Source organism: Piliocolobus tephrosceles, chromosome 8 (genome assembly GCF_002776525.5).
Source record: "Piliocolobus tephrosceles isolate RC106 chromosome 8, ASM277652v3, whole genome shotgun sequence".
Lineage (NCBI taxonomy): Eukaryota > Metazoa > Chordata > Mammalia > Primates > Cercopithecidae > Piliocolobus > Piliocolobus tephrosceles.
In genome coordinates, this window is record NC_045441.1 from 43,863,546 (window position 1) to 43,883,426 (window position 19,881).

The 19,881-nt window shown below is 49.2% G+C and overlaps 1 protein-coding gene across 2 annotated transcripts in view; it reads right to left on the reverse strand.

Moving 5' to 3' along the window:
• The window catches only part of VOPP1 (VOPP1 WW domain binding protein), a 96,739-nt gene that overhangs the window by 8,825 nt on the left and 68,033 nt on the right, over positions 1 to 19,881 (reverse strand). Inside the window, exons 3-4 of one of the 2 annotated variants that reach the window (XM_023232001.3) lie at positions 15,928 to 16,005; positions 10,552 to 10,688 (exon numbers count right to left, since the gene is read on the reverse strand). In XM_023232001.3, coding sequence (XP_023087769.1) covers positions 10,552 to 10,688; positions 15,928 to 16,005 — 215 coding nt within the window. The remainder of the gene's footprint in view (positions 1 to 10,551; positions 10,689 to 15,927; positions 16,006 to 19,881) is intronic. The other variant, XM_023232003.2, reaches the window with a different exon arrangement.

A 19,881-nucleotide genomic window follows, 5' to 3' on the forward strand; every position in this document is an offset into this window, starting at 1 on the left:
AGGCCAGTGAGTGGCAGGAGGGGAGTGAGCCAGGAGGGGCCGCAGAAGAGGTCAGAGCCCACTGGGCAGCCAGGAGGGGTGCTGAGAGAAGAGAGGGCCTCCTTGGCCTCTCAAAGTGCTTCTGTGGGCACAGTGGGTCCATGGGAGTGCTGGGAGCACAAGCCCTGGCTCCTGTTGTGACACTGGCTGCCTTGCTGGAAGCAAGGGGCAGCAAGAGAACCAGCAGGGAGGCTCTCAACAAAGGGTGGTGGCAGCCAGGGTGGTGTTGAGAGAAAAGGCCAACTGGCCCCAAGGCTCCTGGCCGGAGCCCTGGAAGAACAGAGGTGGAGCCTGGAAAGAAGGCGGAGGAAAGAATCAGCCCTGCAGGGTCCTCCACTCCCACCTTTTTGACTCAATACATAATTTATGGGAGTAGTCTTTCATTTCCAAGTGGGTGCAGAGCACGCATTTGTTCATTTACCAACATCTACAAACTTCAGGTATCCTACTGGGAGCAGTAACTGCTGCCCCTCACTGAGTGCTGACTCTCCGGCCTGTGCTCAGCAGGGGACATGAAGGAAGTACTCTTAGGATCCCAGCTTCAGGGGCTTGAGGTTCAGAGAACTGAGCAACTTTCCCAAAATCGCCAGAGAGGCACGAAGTTTAAAAAGAAGCCCCAGTATCCGGAGGTATGCAGCTTCTATTTCTATAAACATATTCAGACACCTTTGTAGTGCAAAATCTAAGAGCTTCTTTCAAATGTTCCATTTATTTTTACATTTTGATCAGTTTAATAGCAATGCATTGACACTCCTACAGTTTCCATCACTCTGTCCTCTTTTTACATTTTTGTTTTATATACTTTGAAAATTAATTTAAGACATGACTATTAAATCTTCCCCTTTTATAAAAGATGATTTTTATCCATATTAAAAGGACTTCCTTTTCATACGCATATATTACTAAATCTACGGAATATTTCTCAAATACACACAAAAAACTGGTAAGTGGGAGGAAGGGAACTGGACTGCAGACTGCATATTTCTTCTTCCACTTTATACATTGTACATTTCCTCTTGAGGTACATACATACAGAACCTCCTGCTACTGCCTTCTGGGGAAGAGAGGAGGAAGGGAGTTAAAAGACGTGGGTATTACAGGCCGACCTGTTAGGGTTTACAGAGACCACACACTTGAAACACAGCTGGGATGCATGTTAACATTGCTTTAGGACATCGGGGCCCTGATGTCCCACAAGAAAAGGCACAAATTTGGTGAGCAAGATTAAGTAGAAAATGAAACCCCCACACTAAAAGTTTTCACTTTTTCTTTCCTAGCTGTATAAACCAGAAGTTGAGTGAAGACAATAGTTTTGCTTGCTGCTGCTTTTTTTTAAAAACAAAAGCAAAAATAACTGTGTTAATAAAGAGAATTCCAGTGCATCCCACAGAGCAGATCCTCGAGCATCTGCCAAAAATTAGAGCAAAAGCAGTCATGTTATTCCAAGAGATGAACACTAACTTTCACTCCGGCCTTGCAGAGTTCACAAGTGCTCACACTATTCTTAATGCTGAACTTACAGGACTGTGGCCAGCACAGTCCATCCTTCAATGTTTGTGTCTTCATCAAACCTGTAGCACTTCTCAGTGCAGGGGGCATCCTGCATCACCTGAGGACCCTGCTGAAATACAGACCTTGACTCAGTGGCTCTGAGTGGGGCTGGGGTGAGGGAGAGCCTGCATTTCTAACAGGCTTCAGGGAGCATGCATGTCTTCAGGCTGTAATTTGAGTAGCATGTGCAAGGCACTTGATAAACATCTATGGATCCTCATAACATGTTATGATTACCATCCTTCCTTAGAGAGGGGGAATCTGAGTCATGAAGGATAGGTCCCTCCCTTCACTCAACCCTTCAGTAAGTTCCATGAGCTCTGGGCCCAGGAAGGACTCCATACGTGCTCTGTCCTCACCACCCCAATGCCCCACCCTGGCCAAGTAGGACAGTGCCTCTTACAGCTCTCTCTCAGGTTCCTTTGCTTAGGTTTATGATTCTCTCCAGAAGTTCTCCTGTGCGGCTCTCAAGTCACCTTTGATCTCACCCCTTCTTTGCTAATCCCTCCTGGTGAATTCCTGTTAGTTTCCCATGTCATGCGTGCTCTTTAGCCTCTCTCGTTAAAGCAGAACATACTTGAATTTTGATTTTAACACAACATGTCCTTTTTACTTTTTTTCTTTTTTTTGAGATGGAATTTCGCTCTTGTTGCCTAGGTTGGAGTGCAATGGCGCAATCAGATCACTGCAACCTCCGCCTCCTGGGTTCAAGTAATTCTCCTGTCTCAGCCTCCTGAGTAGCTGGGATTACAGGTGCATGCCATCATGCTCGGCTAATTTTTGTATTTTTAGTAGAGATGGGGTTTCATCATATTGGTCAGGCTGGTCTCAAACTCCTGACCTCAGGTAATCCCCCTGCCTCAGCCTCCCCAAAGTGCTGGGATTACAGGCGTGAGCCACTGCGCCCGGCCGTCTTTTTCTTCTTACAGAGGAGTGTTAACACATTCCTCTTCACTGCCATACAGCCTGTGGATGATCTTCCTCTGTCATGTTTTGTTTTTGTTTCCTCGCTGTTTCTTATCTAGTCTGTTTCCCTGCCCTCCCCCCACTTTTTAACTTTCGTTACTATCTTTGACAGTGGTTTAGAATGTGGATATGTTGCTTTAGATTTCAAGAGGCGCTACTGTAGAGACATCCCAGGAGCTGTCAAACACATCAGACATGACTTTGTGGAGATTCAGCCTCGTGAGCCTCCTTCCAACCCCTCACCAGTCTTTCTTCACTGAACCTGGAGAAGCACAGGTGCTGGGGGTGGGTAGAAGTGCAGGCTGGAGCTGCTGAGGACAGCACCATGTCCTCAGTGGAATGGTCTCTGTGCCGGCCAGCCGGGTGTGAAGTAAGGAGATTATTGGCACGGAGTGAGCTTGGGATGGGTGCCCTTGAAAATTCCATCCAGCCTTGAGATTCTTTTGACATTTTTTCCCTGAAATAATACAATGTAGCAAAACTACATTAAGAAAAAGGAGAAAAGGCACCCCAGAAACAGAATGAAGAGAGAGAAATAACTACAAAGACAACGGTTACTGTAAAAGATGTTTAGAATACTGTAAACAAGTATGCGTTCATTCTCCCTCAGAGTCTCCGGAAGCAACCTACCCCCACTGATATGCCGACTTCTGGCCTCTAGAACTGGGGGAAGACACATTCCTGCTGTTTTAAGCCATCAGTCTGTGTAGCACTTTGTGAGGGCAGCCCCGGGACATGAATCCAGTATGCACCTTCTCCCGCTGTCAACAGCACAAGCCCACGTCAGCCCACAGCACGCGAGGCAGTCTCAGCACAAGAAAACCAGCACTGCTCCCAGAAGCATAATTAGGGGAAACATTTTAAAACTGTGCAGGGTTTCTTTTTGTTTGTTTGTTTACGACTAGACCTGGGATTCTGTGACCCTATAATTTTGTTCTCCCTTTTGCCTAAGTTAGATCAAAGGTAATTAATAACAAATCCCCGTGGCCACATGCCCAGTTAAGCGCCTCGCTTTGTTTTCAGTAATCATCATCACGTGTGCAGGCCTCCTCTAAGCGGCCAGCCCACCTCCCCACCCGCCAACTTCTCCTCCACAGGGAACCAAGGCTTAAAATACTGATACTCAACAAACAGCAGACAGAAAAACACCACTTCACATCCTTTAAAAGTATTTTCCCAAGTCATTAGAAGTCTTTAGAGAACTAAAAGTAGATTTAAGGTTGAGAGGGTAAAAGGCAGATAGAATGGAAATGCATATTTTTGCTGAATTTCCACAGGCAATTTGAACATGTATGATAAAAGGGACTTCCAACTTCAGCCTTTCACTTTGGGTGGTGCAGCATCCACGCTTTTCTATGAGAGGAGGTCAGAAGTCACTGTCATCTTGTCCTCATCCCAGGGACAGCTGCCTCATCACCCCGGCTGTCCTGTGGCTGCACCATGCCCCCACACAGGGCGCCCGCACACGGGACACGCACACAGTATGCTCACAGAGCACTGAGTGACAGACGGCAGGTTGGACGTGTAGGCAGAGGGGCTTCACGTGGGGCTGCAGGCCTCATCGCAACAAGGAGCCTCCGGTCTTGCTTGGCCCACATTTTCCCTCATCTGCCCCTCGGAAGGGCCGGAAGCAGCCATTTCAAATATTAATACATTTAGGGAGAAAAGTGCAATGGCAGACTTGGGGGCTGAGGGAACTGAAGGAGGCTCTGCTTCCCAGAGGAACGCAGCCAGCAAGGCTGGGGGGGCCTGTCGGACGCAGAGGCCCATGTGAGCAAACGTGAGGGAGACCCTTGGTGCGTGCAGTGTGCCCCTCCAGATGCAGGCACCCATGAGTGGACGAGGACGGGCCAGGAGCTCGGGCTCCATCTCAGCCCCATCACTGGCGAAGCAGAGGACAGCGGGCAAGGGACTTAAATCTGTTCTAAGTTTCTGTTCCCACTGATCAAAGATCACAGATGTGCAAACTTTGTTTTGTGTAATGTAAGAACAGAAATTGCCTACCAACAGGGCAGGCTGTAAAAAATTCTTTTTGAAATACAGTCTGTGCAAAGTGCGTTATCTGCCATTATTTATAGTGGCTAAGGACATTAAATGCTTTCACATGGAAAAAAAACAGCTGCCACTTTTGTATGGCAGAACATTCTAGATGTATCCACTTTACACAAACTAGGCTGTGCAAACCGTAACAGCAAGGCAGAGGTCACAGGGAGGGGAGGGGCAGCACGGGGGCTGGAAAGAGAAGTGCTGAGTAAGAATAACGGAGACAGAGATGGAATGTCAGATGGACAGAGCTGGAGGACTTTGTGGCAACATTCCCGCTGGTGAGGAGGCCCGCCATATTGGGAGGCCCTCACCAAGTAAGACAGTTCCCATACCCACACCCCCTTACCCTGACCCTGATCAGCCAGTTTCCTTCTGCTATCAGGGATGAACGGGTAAGGAATATTCTGGTAGCCATGAGAATGTATGAATAGACTGGCATTTGTGATTTGTAAACAAAAAAGTATTTCCAGTTGATTTCTTTCAGCAAAACCATAAACTCAAAAATCTCTATCCTGAAGGCTGCCGCCCAGGGCAGCACAGGGCAGGCAATGAGTGTGAGACCCCACAATGCAACAGACCCTTACAAAACCCCCAGGGCCACACACCCTGGGTCCCTCTGCCCTCCTGTTTCTTCAGGAAAAAACCCAGAATGAAAATGTCGGAGCCCCAGGGGCTGAAGAACAGGGAGAGGTGGCCCGCAGGACTGTCCCATCATCATCCCCGCACCTCAGAAGCACTCTCAGAAGCACCGTCGCACTGGAAAAGAATGACACGCATTCCACCAGTTCTGAAGCCAGATGTCCTCAAAACTGAAGCAGCCCTATTTGTGCTTGGGCTATGACTTGAGGGTAATTAAACTGTCAAAACACCCTCCCTACTATTTCCATTTTCTCTCAGTTGGTGTCATTTAGTCACTGCAGGCTGACAGACTTATTACAGGATTGAGACATGAGAACGAATAGTCAGAAACCCATAAATGAACTCACCACAAATGGCTGCTGGAAAGGAAGAAAACTATCTGTTGGGAAAACTCCATCTACTTCAGTCACATTAAGGAAATCATTTTTAAACAAAACTTAAATCACATTAACACCACAGATTTCGTTATTGACTGTCCTCTGCAATCTCTCTCTATGCATCTGTGGGATTCTCTAGTGGAACTCGGGACCATTTTTTAGAGGCAGGGTCAAGCTATGTTGCCCAGGCTGGAGGACGGTGGCTATTCACAGACATAATCACTACAGTCTTGAGCTCTTGGCCTCAGCCCATCCTCTCACCTCAACATCCTGAGTGGCTGGGACTACAGGTGTTTGTCACTAGGCCTGGCTAGCCTCATGACCATTTCACAAAAAACATTATCCAATGCTCTCTTCCCTAACTGCACCTTGATGGTCTTGCCGTACCAGCAAATTGTCATCTTGACTATGACCTTTAGTGGCCACATAATATTCCACAAAGAAGATGGACCATAATTCAATCATCATTTCCTTTGGAGCTCCCTTAACTACCCACTTGCCACATTCAATCACAGGAGCACCACTCTCAGCTGAGGCCACCTCCTGCCAGCCGGCCCCTCCTTCCCCCAGGCCTACAGTGCTGCCTCAGCCTAAGCTTTTACATTTTCTCCACCCTACAGTTCCTAAAGAGCAGGGAGGATTCTCACCCACACCCTCCACCTGTGTGAACACAGTGGCTGGAGCTAATTAGCTCATGTCTTCAGAGTGAATGAACAAATGAAGTGAATAAACCACTGAAGACTATTTTTCCTCTTTACCCAGAAGAACATATTGGTGGGACCCTGCCAGCATCCTGATGGGGAAGGATTTGGGGTTGGGCATTTAAGGAGCTGACTTTCTGGTGCTGCTGCATCTTGGCTGATACTATATGCATAGAATACATAGAATGAGGAGTGCTTTTCTGCAAACCGTTTCATTTTGCAGTTAAGGTGCTGAGGTTTAGAAGGGACCGTGGCCTTCACTGGGTCTCACAGACCTCAGGCCTCTTAACTCCCTGACCAGGGCCTCTTTCTCAAACCACAGCTACTCCACACTCCTCCCACTTTTCAGCCTCTGCACAATCCGGCCAGGCCCTGAGCCCTGTGGCCAGCAGCTGCAGCCTTTGGGTCCTGGTTCCTAGGCTGGCCTTGGAGCCCCACCTCTGAACCTCAGCCTCATGCTGACTTTGCCAGCCCCTTTCCACCACGTTCAGAGTCCTGCCCCAACCCACACCAACCCCCAGGACCACGATGCTGCCAATTTCCTCCCCTCCCCGACCAGGAGCCTCTGCAATGCACAGATTCTTTGCTTTCTCATGCTCATCAGTGATGCTTGTCCCAGCAGGAGTGCCACGTGAGCACCCCCGCACCCCAGAGTATGAGCCACTGCCCTCCCCTAACACAGTGGATGAGTCTGGGTCCTCTAAATCCCTCTGCTTTTTCATCTTCATTAACAGGCATCCCACGCCTAAACCCACTTCCCCTCTCAGACCAGCAGAGGAGAAATGAGGCTCTGCCAAAAATTCACTAACACCCACCCTGCTTTGTGCAGATGCCTGCATACCTTGGCACTGCCCGGGCAGCCTCGGGCATGACATTTACCCTGTGGACCACATGGGACATTGGGATCCCTCGGCTCCTCTCTCTCCCTGGACTGCCAACCTCTGTGTGGCCCTCCTCAGTCCCCATGCTCCCAGGGCCCACGCCACAGATAGTATGGGATCTGAGCAGACGGCTGCAGCAGGGTGAAGCCACCCTCAGGTGAGGTGGGTGTCCAGACCAACAGCAGGCAGGACCTTGCTGACTCCATTCTTGTGTTCACTATTACTCTGTCTAGGAAACAACTGAATTCCAAGCTCAGCACTGTTAACAAATGATCCAGCCCTTGACCTGGCAGGGAAATGATGGAAACTGTACACTCCCGGGAGCCCTGGGAACCTACTTTCATACAACAGTCTGGATATCCTGGGATCAGCCACACCACTGCAGGCCTGCAAGAAGTATAAAATGAAAAAGGGATGGCAAACCAAGTCTAAATTTTGGTCAGACAAGATGTGCTGGGACCAGCAGCCGCTCACTCTAGAGAGCTGGGTGCTTAATTATTCTTAATCCAAATGGCTCTTCTGTGGGAAGCCTTCCTGGAGTTGTGCACCAGATGGAGTCTCCTACTTACACGGTTTCCTAGCATTCTCGACTTTCTCTCCCTTGCACTCATGATGGTCACACACTACAGAGCTGTTTGTGCCAAAGCTCACACAGGTGCTGGAGCTATGCATGCAGCGGTGACTGAGGGTGGGCGTCCAGGCTGTGCAGTGTTCTGAGCTCCTGCAGGCGCCTCAGCAGGTGTGCAGTAAATATGGACCAAGACAGCAATTCAGGCAGGTCTGTGCTCCAGGCTGTGACTGTGGTTGTGATGCATTGCGACCCTGGTTTACCAGGCTGCAAACCTGGGAGCTCCTGCAGTTCACCCAGCCTGAGGATGAGGGCATCTACTTGGTGCCTGAGACCATGAGTCCTGTACACAGCCCCGTGGGGAGCCCAGTGTAAACGTGGAGGATTAAAGCTGGTAAAGCCCCTGGCAGGGCACCCAGGGAGAAAGTGGAGGATGTGAAGCAGCCAGAGACAACTTCACTATGGGCGCAACACAGAGCGGCACCTTGGAGGAAGGCATTTTGCAGGCAGATGGAGGGTGTGTGCAGGCCTCAGTGCGATGTAGGACGAGAGAGAGGAGGTCACTCAAACTGGACACAGAGTAGTGGGGATGGGTCTGAGGAAGCTGTGAACGTGTCCTCGGTCCTCAGCTAGGGACTCTGGACTTAACACCGTGAGCCAGGTGAGCCGGCAGAGACCCTGCCACAGGAAAACAGCACGGCCAATGTGCTTCTGTTTTTTGTTTTTTAAGACCCTTCTGGTGGCCAAGTGGAAGACAGAGGAGCTGGTGGAGACCAGTGGCCAGCAGGCACTGCACCAGGGTGAGATAAGGGATGTGGCAGATCTAATGGCCTGGTTGTTGGAGATTCTCCCAGACAGATGGGGTGGGGGTAGATGGGGTGCAGGGTTCTGCAGAACAGAGGGATGGGGCCAGAAAGGAGTGCATATAGGGATGCATTCTCCTCCCAAAACCCTGGCATGCCAGGGTTCAAAAGAATTATGCAGCTGCAGGCACAGTCTCAGCACCTCACCTACTCACAAGAGCCCCAGTTCACATGAGCAGTAGACTCTGAGGACCACAGACCAGGGACATGTAGCCTTCTGCACTGGGGGCTGTGGGGCCTCCCATGCCAAGTGGGGCAGGGGCTGCTCCTCCCTGCAGTAAAACCTCTCTGACTGATTCAGATGAGACCCAGTGAGTGACGGCTTGCGTCTCTCATTTTAACAGAAATTTGCACTTTGCCCTCTGATACAGCACAAATCTGAAACGATTTAAATATTTCCAAATATCAAAGACTAAAATCCACTTATGGATTCAAAATGGTACTAACCTGGCTGAAAGTTTAAGGCACAGCTCCCAGTGAACTGCTGTGGAAAATACATTTTCTATTTTTCTGAGCAATATTTTTTAAAATAAAGAAAATTCTTTCTGAAAGGAGAACCCTGTGGAGTATCTGGTGGAAGAAAGCTGTAAAAAAACAAATACGCAAATGACTTTGCATCTTGATAACAGCCTGTTCTCTCAGGAAAACAGAAGAGAGAAGATAATTTGCTCCTTTTACATTCAATCCCTCTACTTCTCTCCCATTTAAAAACCACTTTATTGATGTCTGATTGACAGACAAAACGTTGTGCATGTTTAAGGCTACAACCTGATGAGTTTAAAGACAGAGGCACATCCAGAAAACCATCGTCGCACTCTATTTCATAAACATCTCTATCACCTACAAAAGCTTTCTCTGCTCTTCTTGTTGTTATTTTTGTGTGATAAAAACATTTAGCATAAGACCTACCCTCTTAGCAAAATTTTAATTATACATTATAGTTGTATTAATTGTAGGTCCTACACTGTACAACAGATCTCTAGGACTTATTTTTCTTAACTGAAATGTTGTAAAAGTGAAGGCAACCACTGCTCCCAGAACTGACCAGCTATCCACAGTGTGCAATCAACAGAGAGTCCCATCCCCAGGCTCCCAGGTGGAAACTGTGGCTGGGAGCAGGGCGGCACAGACACCAGCAACGGCCCTCTGCCCAGCCTCAATCTACATGTGGCCAGAAGACCAGTGCTCTGATGAGCGGAGCCAGCCCAGCCCTCCAGGACCCTTGGCTCCCCGCTGTCATCAGAGAGCTCCCTGGCCTGTGTCCTGAGGGAGTCCACACCACCCACCACAGTATGTAGGAGTTTTAGAGGGCTAAGGCAATGTTTTACAAGAATTAAGAAACAGCTAATTCATTTTGACCCTGGGATGTCACTTTGGGTGATATGCACTAAACAGACTAAATGTGATCTGTACAAAAACATCTATTGCTACAGTCTTTGTAAGTATCTGGAATACTAGTAACCACACAATGAATACTTGTTGAATGCATGAATAAAAGGCAAAACATGAGAAAACAAAACAAATTATCAGCAATAATAAGCAAATTACCGTTTAGTAACATAATATCTAGTCCACAAGCATTAAGAACGGCAGGGGTATGACCGCTCCTACACAGAAATTTATATGTGAAATAATGTTTAAGGAAAAAGGCAGAGAGCAAATAAAATGCTTATACAAACTGCATCACATCACATGCATATGTGGCACACTGATAACTGTAAGAATATGGGGCGACGGGTGTGCGATATACCTTACGTTTGTTATCTGCACAAATGCACAATGGAGCTGGTCATCAGAACTAAAAAAATGAATAACACACCTGAGCTCTCTCTTCTGGCACATTCTGCAGCAGTACACTTTATAAATGTTGGCAGAAGACACACACTGCGGGGAGGAGAGACAAGGACAGGGCTGGCTGACCTGGGCCGAGATTTGGGGGCTGCCTGGTGTAGGACACATTGAAGGCTGGCTCCTCAATCAGCGGCGGGGGGTACATGCGCCTCCGGATGAAGAAGCCGGCTCCACAGCAGAAGAGCACGCCCATCATCAGGAGGAACCTGAGGAGAGGACAGACGTGAGGATGGTGCTGGCAGATGGGGGCCCTGAGGACTCGGCCCTGCAGCTCAAAGGCCTCATGCACTTCTCGGGGGTCCAGGACCAATGACTCCCAAATGCACGGATCAGAGGGCAGAGGCATAGCCACAAGGCTCGCACCTCAGACTTGGTCCTCTTGGGCCCATTTTACCCAGGGACATTCCTCTAGTGGAAGGCACCAAGTAGACGCTTGACCTGCGGCCTCTGCCCAGTGAGGCCACCCACACAGAAGCACCGTTAAGTGAGCTATGTCTCAGCTCAAATGGCCAGCCAGTTTCAAAAAGCTCATGCAGTCACTTTCCTGTCCACGGCTCTGACCTCAGCTCAACATTTTAGTTAGAACTGGAGATGCCGTCTGAATCCTGTCCGAACGCCATGGCCGATCCAGCCTTGGCCTTGCTGTCTGTCTCCCTGTTTTCCATTCTTCACTGTCAAAACAGCAAGGCAGAGCACATCTATCCTTCCAAACCATGTCTCCGTGATCACAGGAACACCCACAAGGAAACAGTAGTACCCTTCCTGGAGCACATCTTAATTATAGGGAAACTATGGGAACAGAAATACAATCAATAAAAATAGAATCAAGAGAAATATAATCAATAGAAATAAAATACCATCAATAACAGAAGCAGAGCTGAGCGCTTTAAGGGTAGCACCTCTGTCCAACCCATCTGTGAATTCTCATTGACTATCACTTCATCAGCATTCAGTAAATGACTGCAGAATGAACCAATGAATGGCTTCCTTCCATTCCTCATTTGCCCTATACTTTTTGTTTCTAGAAAAAGAGGAGAGTCACTTTGAGAAGAACTAGTAATAGACAAAACTGGCAAACTGGCAAACTCTTGCCCATCTCTGAACTGAAATTACAAGGGGACCCCTGGAACCATCCAGAAACCATGCAGACACCCACATCATGAGGGCACCTGCTGCCCTGTGAGGATGGGCACGCAGCAGAGTGGGTCGCGGTCAGTGGCACCAGTCCACATATAAAAAAAGCTTAAGAGCGTACAATAAAGCCTTTGAGAATATTAATGTGATGTTAAGTGGAAGGTCTTCAGCTAGTCCAAAAGTATTTACCGGATAACCTTGGAAGGCTGAGCAGGGAGAAAAGCCAGAGGCACGAGACAGGAATGACTCAGGAAAGACTGAAACTGTGGCCTTGTCATCTGCTGTCTAATTCATTATTCATTCAGCAAGTCATCTTCAGGCGCCTGCTATGCCCTATCACCACACTGATCATGGCAGTGAGTAGGCAGGTGAGGGCCCCCCATACCCCCTGCTGACACTGAGCTTACAGAGGAAGGAGACAGATACCAACCTATACAATTATTTATCCACAACCTGGTAAGTGATAAAAAGGAAAAACGAGAGATGCAAGCAGAATTTTGTGTATGTGTGGGTAAAATATACATAATTTACTGTTTTAATCATTTTTAAGTGTATAATTCAGTGCACTGCGAGGTTTGAACAAGGGTATCTGTGGTGGTGAGCAAGACTGGGAACACGCATTTCTTTTAGTGACAGCTGGGCTGGGCTCTGAAGAATGAGATAAGCTGAAGCGGAGGAAGGGGCATTCTGGGTGGAAAGAACACAGTGCAGGTGCTGGGGCCGGAGAAGCTTGGAGCAGGAGGCCTGGAGGCTCAATCCCCATCATGGGTGGAGAGAGCAGCCATGGGGAGCCAGGAGACCCGAACCATTCAGGAGTGTGGCAACATAAGGCTTAATGTGCTTGGCATCAAGAAAACTTGCTAAGTTCCCAAAGGGAAAGGCTTCCTCTCCTAAAACTGATTTCCCTCAGGTGGACTCAGTGACAGTCTTACACTCAGCACTGAGTCCTGCTATTAGTATCTGGGTAGAAATATACAAAGCACAGAGAGGCTGGATGTGTACAGGGTTTACTTTCTCAGCGCCACTGGCCACTTTGAAGAGACCGGGCTCCCTGGATTGAAAAATGCAGAAGGCACCTGAGATCTTGGTCTTGTCTAAAAGATAAGCTAAAATGTCAGTTCCACTGCCAACAGTAGTAGGAACATTTTGTTTTTCTAGACAAAAGAAAATGACATTGCAGCTCCCACCTTAGACTGATGGAGAACAAGCATAAAGCGAGGCTGGAATGGAGTTACACGGGATCCACCTCACCCCTTACAGAAATCATAGTCTGATAACTTTTTCTGTTCATTTATGTTTATGTTAAAAATTTATTTAAAATAATTTCTGGTAGAGATGGGGTCTCACTATGTTGCCCAGTGATCTCAAATTCCTGGCTTCAGTGATCCCCCCACCTTTGTCTCCCAAAGTGCTGGGGGTACACCAAAAGTGCACCACTGCACAAGGACAAGAACTTATTTTAAAAGAGAGAAACTAACAAAGGGGCAGGAGAAAGCGTTTCTAAAAACAACAAAAAAGACGCAGCAGGGTGTTGGCTGAGGGAGAGGAGCAGTAGTAAGAAAGGCAGTTCTTGCAGTGCTGGGGGTGCAGGCTGGCTGTTCCCTAGATGTCCTCTTTGGTTGCTCAACAGGTTTTGGAAGCTTTCAAAGGGATTAAGAGAGGAAGTTTGTGCCTTTTTTTTTTTTTTTTTAAACATTAGAAGTTACCTGGTTACTTTAATTCAATTTGTTTTTTGATTCCTTCCCCCGACCCCCCAGCCCCAAGTGTAGCAGTTCTCAATTCTGCAGTCCCAAGGACTGGTGCAGCTACTGTTCAATTCCTGCCCAGACCCACTCAGGACTCCGCACAAGACCCTGCTGTGGACTCACCCGCAGTGCCACCTAGGCCAGTTCTCATTCAGGCCCACTGTGCTTCCTGAGTCCACTCAAGGGTGCCATCAGTCCACCTTCTCTATTCTTGATGATTCCATCCAGACCTCCTTGGTGAAAAGATCCTCAAGATCTCAGAGTTGGCAGGAACTCTGAAGGCATTCTCCTTCAAAACCTTTTTTTTTATGGTCAGGAGACACCTTCAAATGTCGTGGGGCCCAGGTGGCAGAGCAGCCTCTCCCTCCCATCCTGCCCCTTCCTCCTCTCCACCAAATGCCCATCCTCACCACAGAAGCTTCCCATCACCTTTCACACATTCACTCTCCTTATGCTCTGGCCCTGCAAGGTGCTGTCCCTCTGCCCCAAACGCCCTCTCTGAAGACCCAGTCAAAAGCTTTGTAGCTTTCTCCAACTTTTCTAGCTTCAGAAGTTCTGCGCTCTGGCTTTAAAGTATCCACACCTCATTATCTCCTTAGATATCATCTTCTTCAGGTGTCTGCCTGCCTAAGGCCCTCTCCATAAAACCCCAGCACAATGCCTGGTGCTTATCAGGCCCGATGTTAATTGAGAGAGAAAACTCATGGGGTGGAACCCAGGTGCCCTTTGTGTATTTCAGGTGAGGCACTGCAAGCCCACACCCCCAGGTGCTCCCTGGCTACATCACCAGCTTGGAACCCTGTGTCAATCTCAACGTTAATGACTCAGCCCCATCTTCTGGCATCTGGCACTCAGACCTTGCAACAGCCTGACCACGTGCGATGCAACTTGTGGGAGTTTCTCCAAATGGGGCCCACCAAGTCGTCGTGTGCTGCCTCGCCAAGGTGCCCTGCCTCTGACAGGTGACCCTGGCCAGCAGCTAGGAAGCACCTGGCTGCCAGTGCAGGTACAGCTTCTAGGCAGCCCTACAGAAGCTGCCAGGCCCTAACAATTCAGCTGGACTTTCTCAAATTTCTCTTCTTTTTGATCATACAATGCCTGAACACTGACAAGCTTTACAAGCATTCTCCCGCCCTCATCATCATGCGTCTGGTGCTTTAGACCAAGCCAACATCCTCACAAGCCCGTTCACAGCTCAGGGTTTCACACTCCAGACGGTTCGCCTTCTTCCACCCCAAGGTCCTGGGAGGAGGATCTGGAGGGAAGGCCTGCCCTGAAGCTGGCCCTTAGCCCCTGACACTGGGCCCTCCCCATCTCTGGTACTGGCCCCCTCCATCTGGAGATCCACACAGAGCCATCAACCTTTGGACAGTCTTAGGCTACAACAATTATTCGTCTGTTACAGAGTTTTAGGTACTGGCACCTCTGCAGTGTGGGGACCTGATACCAGCTCCCTTGTTAGTGGGGGTACACCTAGGTGGGGCTTACCAGGCTGGTCCTAAGGGAGGCCTGGCCAGCAGTTGTAAGATCAGGTGAGGCCAAGGAGGTGGTGAGGTGATGATGAAAGAAGGCATCACTATTAAAGAACATCCTGGTCACCTAACACGTGGAATTCCCACTCCCTACAGACTTCCCTAATCAAACCCTGGGCACAGGTGTTAAGGGAGAAAGACAAAACCGCACAAAAATTCAGGTGGCTGCTGTCACATGCTCAGTAAGGTCTTAAAGCCTCAAAAGGTCAGTACAGTCAAAATCTTAACATCATAAAAAGGCTTGCATCATGCAGCGAACAAACTCTAACGCTTTTTGAAGTTTACTGAAGGGCATCACCACTGCATGGGAGAAGAGGAGCAGGTGGGTACAAGAAATGCTGCTTTGGTTTATAAATCCTTTCCCACATGTGCTCTGCCACCCTGGCATCTGAAGCAATAACTGTCATCTCGAGTCCAACAGATGCTTAGGGCACTCCAGCAGGCATCCTGAGGCTCCCGCCCACAGGAGGCTCCCCCAGTGGAATGCGTTCCCACCCTTCCAGGATGCTGCAGGCATCGCTTCAGTTCCTGCTGAAGGAGCAGACTTCAGACTGCTCCGTATGCGCCCCAGAGGAGCTGGAGGAGGCACATGGGTGCAGGCTGCCTATCTTGAAAGTGAAGAGTCAGCCAGCACAAGATGGATGGGGAAGAGTCAGGGCAACGAAAACTTGATTGCCCGCCAGTCTCAGTTGGGCGATTCTCTGATCCGTCAAGACAACCAGCCTTGGCTCCATTTCAGAAACTGGCCAAGGAACTGCTGAAGGATGAGGCTGTTGTCCAGCCACCTTCCCAGGAACAGAGCTCTTCTTCCCACCCCCAAATCCTTGGAAACGAAAACAGACTCCCCACAAACTCCGTGTGTGCAATTGCGGGTTATGGAGTCAACCCAAACATACCCATTTTCCTGACCAAGGCTGTCCTTCAGGCCACCACCCAAGCGAAGGTGTCACACCCAAGGCTGTGACAACACTGACAGGCAGGCAGAGCTCTCGGGGTGGGGAGCAAAGAGGGAGCAAGGAGGAGTTGTGACCTACCAGAAGTACCATAGCCTCTGTATGGAGAGGGCCCGCACGCAGCACCTGGAGCCACAGCAGTCCTCGTAGGAGCGGCATCTGTGGAGAGAGGCACAGGCTGGTCAGCACTGAGTTGGAAGCAGCCACCGGACCAGCCGTGTGGCCCAGGCTGGGCTTCAATGTAATCATTCTTGAAGGAAGAAATCATTAAGAGCAAAAAGGACAGAACTGCCTCCACTGCATTTCACACAACCAGCAGAACAGACTGACATGAGCCCATGGCCCAAAGCAAGGTGCTGAGGTGGGCACAGTCAGTGCGATGCAAAGCCCTGCATTTACCAAGCATCCTGTGTGCCAAATCCCAATGGATTCCTTCTGGGAGGTGACACAACCAAAGACGGGCATTAAGCCTACCAGGAATGCTGCCGGGAGGGGAGGCTCCGCAGGAGCCCAGCACCCATGTGGTGCTCATCTCTGCTGTCTTCAGTCCCCGACTATGGGGAAAAGATGGAAATATCCCACCACACCCACTGAGGGTAAAAGCAGAGGTTGTGGAGTTAGATAAATTGCAGGTGTGGTCCTGGTCCTGCCACTTACTAGCTGTGGGACTTTCGGCGAGCCTCAGTTTCTCCATCAGCAAAACAGGTGGAACCGCAGGGGCCCTGCACAGCACTGATTTAAGTTTTAAGGCCTTTATCACCATATAAAGTGCTGATGGTTCTACTACTGCTCATGCTGCCTCCCTCCCCTCATCCCCCAATGTGTCTGAGGTTTCTGGGCCCCTGGCAGGGCATAGCTCTTGGGGGTGTTCTCAGAAGCTGTTCCCAGAGAGCTGCCTGAACATGGGCCCTTGCGCAGGTCTCGGGTGAGGCACTCAGTGCCCTCGACTTCCCTGCCCTTCCCCAACCCCAAGTCCTCCTTGAAAAGAGAAGATGCCATGGAAGTGCAAACCCTTCCGTTTTACAGAGAAGTTTTCACTGGAGCGTTTCGAGCCCAAGCGGTGGGCAATGGATTGGCAGGGATGTGGTGAGGACCACTTCTCTATAATATTAAACCTTTACCTAATTGTGATCTAGGTTCCAGCCAGTTTTTTTTTCCTTTAAAAAAAAAAGTAGCTGGGAGAAATATACAATTCAGTCCAAGGTCTTGGGCACTGAATGTGTAGATTATTGCAGTACAAATAGGCTTGTTTTATGTAGAGAAGTATGTGTAGAAAACTAGTTAAGATGTGAAGTGAGATAACGGCAGCCTGGAACTCAGCAGAACCAAGCTCCTAAGCTGCTCTTCCCTGGTTGTGCACCCAGTAGGCCCAAGGCTCCTGGACGTGGTGCTCCTCTCTGTAAACACCCTGCACCCAATGGCAGCTAAATCCTCTATCGTTTCAAGGACAAACTGGGCTGAGAGACACTCCCTCCCCACTCCACCCCCACACCATTCCACAGACAATATGGCAGCATTCATGTCCAGTCTTCCCCTGGCCCATGAACGTGAATTCCTACCCCATACCCAAAGTGTTGTGATTTCCACGAGATGCTCCCAGTGGCTCCCACTGAGAGTTACCTACATGAGTGCTCAAGAATGCTGCTGGTCCTGGCCAGGTGCAGTGGCTCACACCTGTAATCTCAGCACTTTGGGAGGCCAAGGCGGGTGGATCACTTGAGGTCAGGAGTTCGAGACCAGCCTGGCCAACATGGTGAAACCCTGTCTTGACTAAAAATACAAAAATTAGCTGGACATAGTGCGTGCACCTGTAGTCCCAGCTGCTCGGGGAGCTGAGGCAGGAGAACTGCTTGAACCTGGGAGGCAGAGGTTGCAGTGAGCCAAGATCGTGCCACTTGCACTCCTGACACTTCATGCATCCAACAAGCAGCCATCAAGGGGCTACTAGGAGCCTGCTCTGTGCTTTCCTGAGGGTGGAGCAGGGAAAACCCACAGGAAAACCCTGCTGGGGAGGAGCTTTCTCTATAGAAGGGGGAGAAAATAGTAAACAAGAAAACATAAACTGTCTTAGATGGTAATAAGTTCTTCTGTGGTGAAAAATGGAGCCGGCACTGGTAGGTTGAGAGCACAAGCCAACAGGATGCTCAGAGAGGACATGATGTCTGAACAGAGAGCACGCAGGAATCCAGTCTGTCAATGAGGGAAGCTGGCACAGGGTCTCAGCGCTCGGGACGGGGGAATGCTGGCCACCCCATCCTAGTGCCCCTGGTTCCACAGCTGCATGCTGGAGAGGAGTGTGGGAGCTCTGCAGGCCAGAGCCCTGCACAAACAGTACCTCCTGCAATTCCCCTAGGCCTTCCCCTACAATCTCACTGGTCTCGGTTGATCAAGGTGTGTGTGCCTATGTGTGTGAAAGAGAAGGGAGTAGTCGAGGGAGATGAAGGACTTCTTGCTTTTAGGGTGGAGTTCAGATAATTAACAGTAAATGAGAAGAGGTGGGACTGTTTCCTCTCATGAGTGTGCAAAGACATGCGTCCTCAGCACTCTGGTGAGGTTCGTGGTGAGTTCAGGAGTGTGGAAAGCAGAACGCAACCATGGCCCTGAGAATTGCACCCCTCAGAGAACACACCCTGCATAATCCCCTCCTCTTCAGTGGGCAGGACCCTGTGAATATCGGAAGGCCCCTCCCACGATCACAGAACATTCATCGAGACGGTGTGTTATCTAAGGCTCTGCCCTCGCAGACTGGAGATTCTCCTGCTGGCTTTGAAATAGTATTAATAGCAGCCACGTGAGAGGGCCACGTGGCCAGCACTGAGAGTGGTCTGCAGGCACAAAGAGCAATCCCGCAGGACCTCAGTCCTACAACCACAAGAAACCGAATTCTGCCAACAACCCAAATCAATTTGGAGGAGGACTCCAAGCTCCAGGTGAGAACACAGTCCAGCCCACTGCTTAATCTCAGCCTCATGAGGTGGCCCTGATCTCAGAACCCAAATGTGCTTTCCCAGACTTGAGATCTACAGAGCTGTGCAGTAATAAGGGTGTGCTGTTTCAGTCTGCTATGTTTATAGTGATTTACTACACAGCCACAGAGTCAAGGAGAACACAGCTTACAGGTTACGAGCACTTCTTACCTTACACCAGGCTAAATGCTTCACAAACGTCTCGTTAATTTTCAAAACATCCACATACGAGGTAAAGTATTACTAGTGCCATGTTTGAAATTAGCTTAGAAGCAAGACATTAGGGATGTTGCACCTCCAGCCCAGGCCACTGTCTGCAGAAGCCAAGAGTGGACTTGGCTAGCACTTCAGGAAAGTATTTTGCACAGATGCTGCCTCTCCAGTAACATGGAACCTTTCATGACCAACGGGTCACCTTCTCTATCCCCACTTGATTTTCCTATTTTTCTTTGCCCCCGCTTTTATAAACTGCTGTGGAAATTTCAAAGACCATGGTAACAGAGACAATGTGAAAAAAACAGACCCTTGGGCAAATGACAGGAGGTCCCTGAGACAGGACCCACAGACATGAACTCAGCAACCACTCTTTAATAGTGCTTGCATGGTTCTTTGTTCAGTTTGGAACTGCATATTGACCAGAAAGATTCCCAGAAAAGCCTGTATCATTTGATGTCAGTAATGCTCTACAATTAGCATATACAATTAATCATAGAGACAAATAATAAAGTAAGATGCGGTATTAGGTGAAAGGACGGCGTCGATTTGTAGTGAATGGTGGATGCTCCCGCAACATTAGCTGTTTTCAGCAGACATCCACACACATGCACAGAAATCTATGTGTGCCAGGCTGTGACATAAGGCACATCTTTTCAGAGCTGCTGCCAGGGAAGCCCCAAGTTAAAAGTGGACAGGCTCAAGTTTCTGGTGTGTCCAGGACTGGCCCCATTCAACCTCTTGGGAGATTCTGGGTGGCCTTCAGGCTCAGGTCCCCCTGTGAGGTCACTTTCTGCTGTTAACAGTGCTGGGCTAATCTTCTGTCTAGGTGAAACTGGCTTTAGTCAAATGGCTA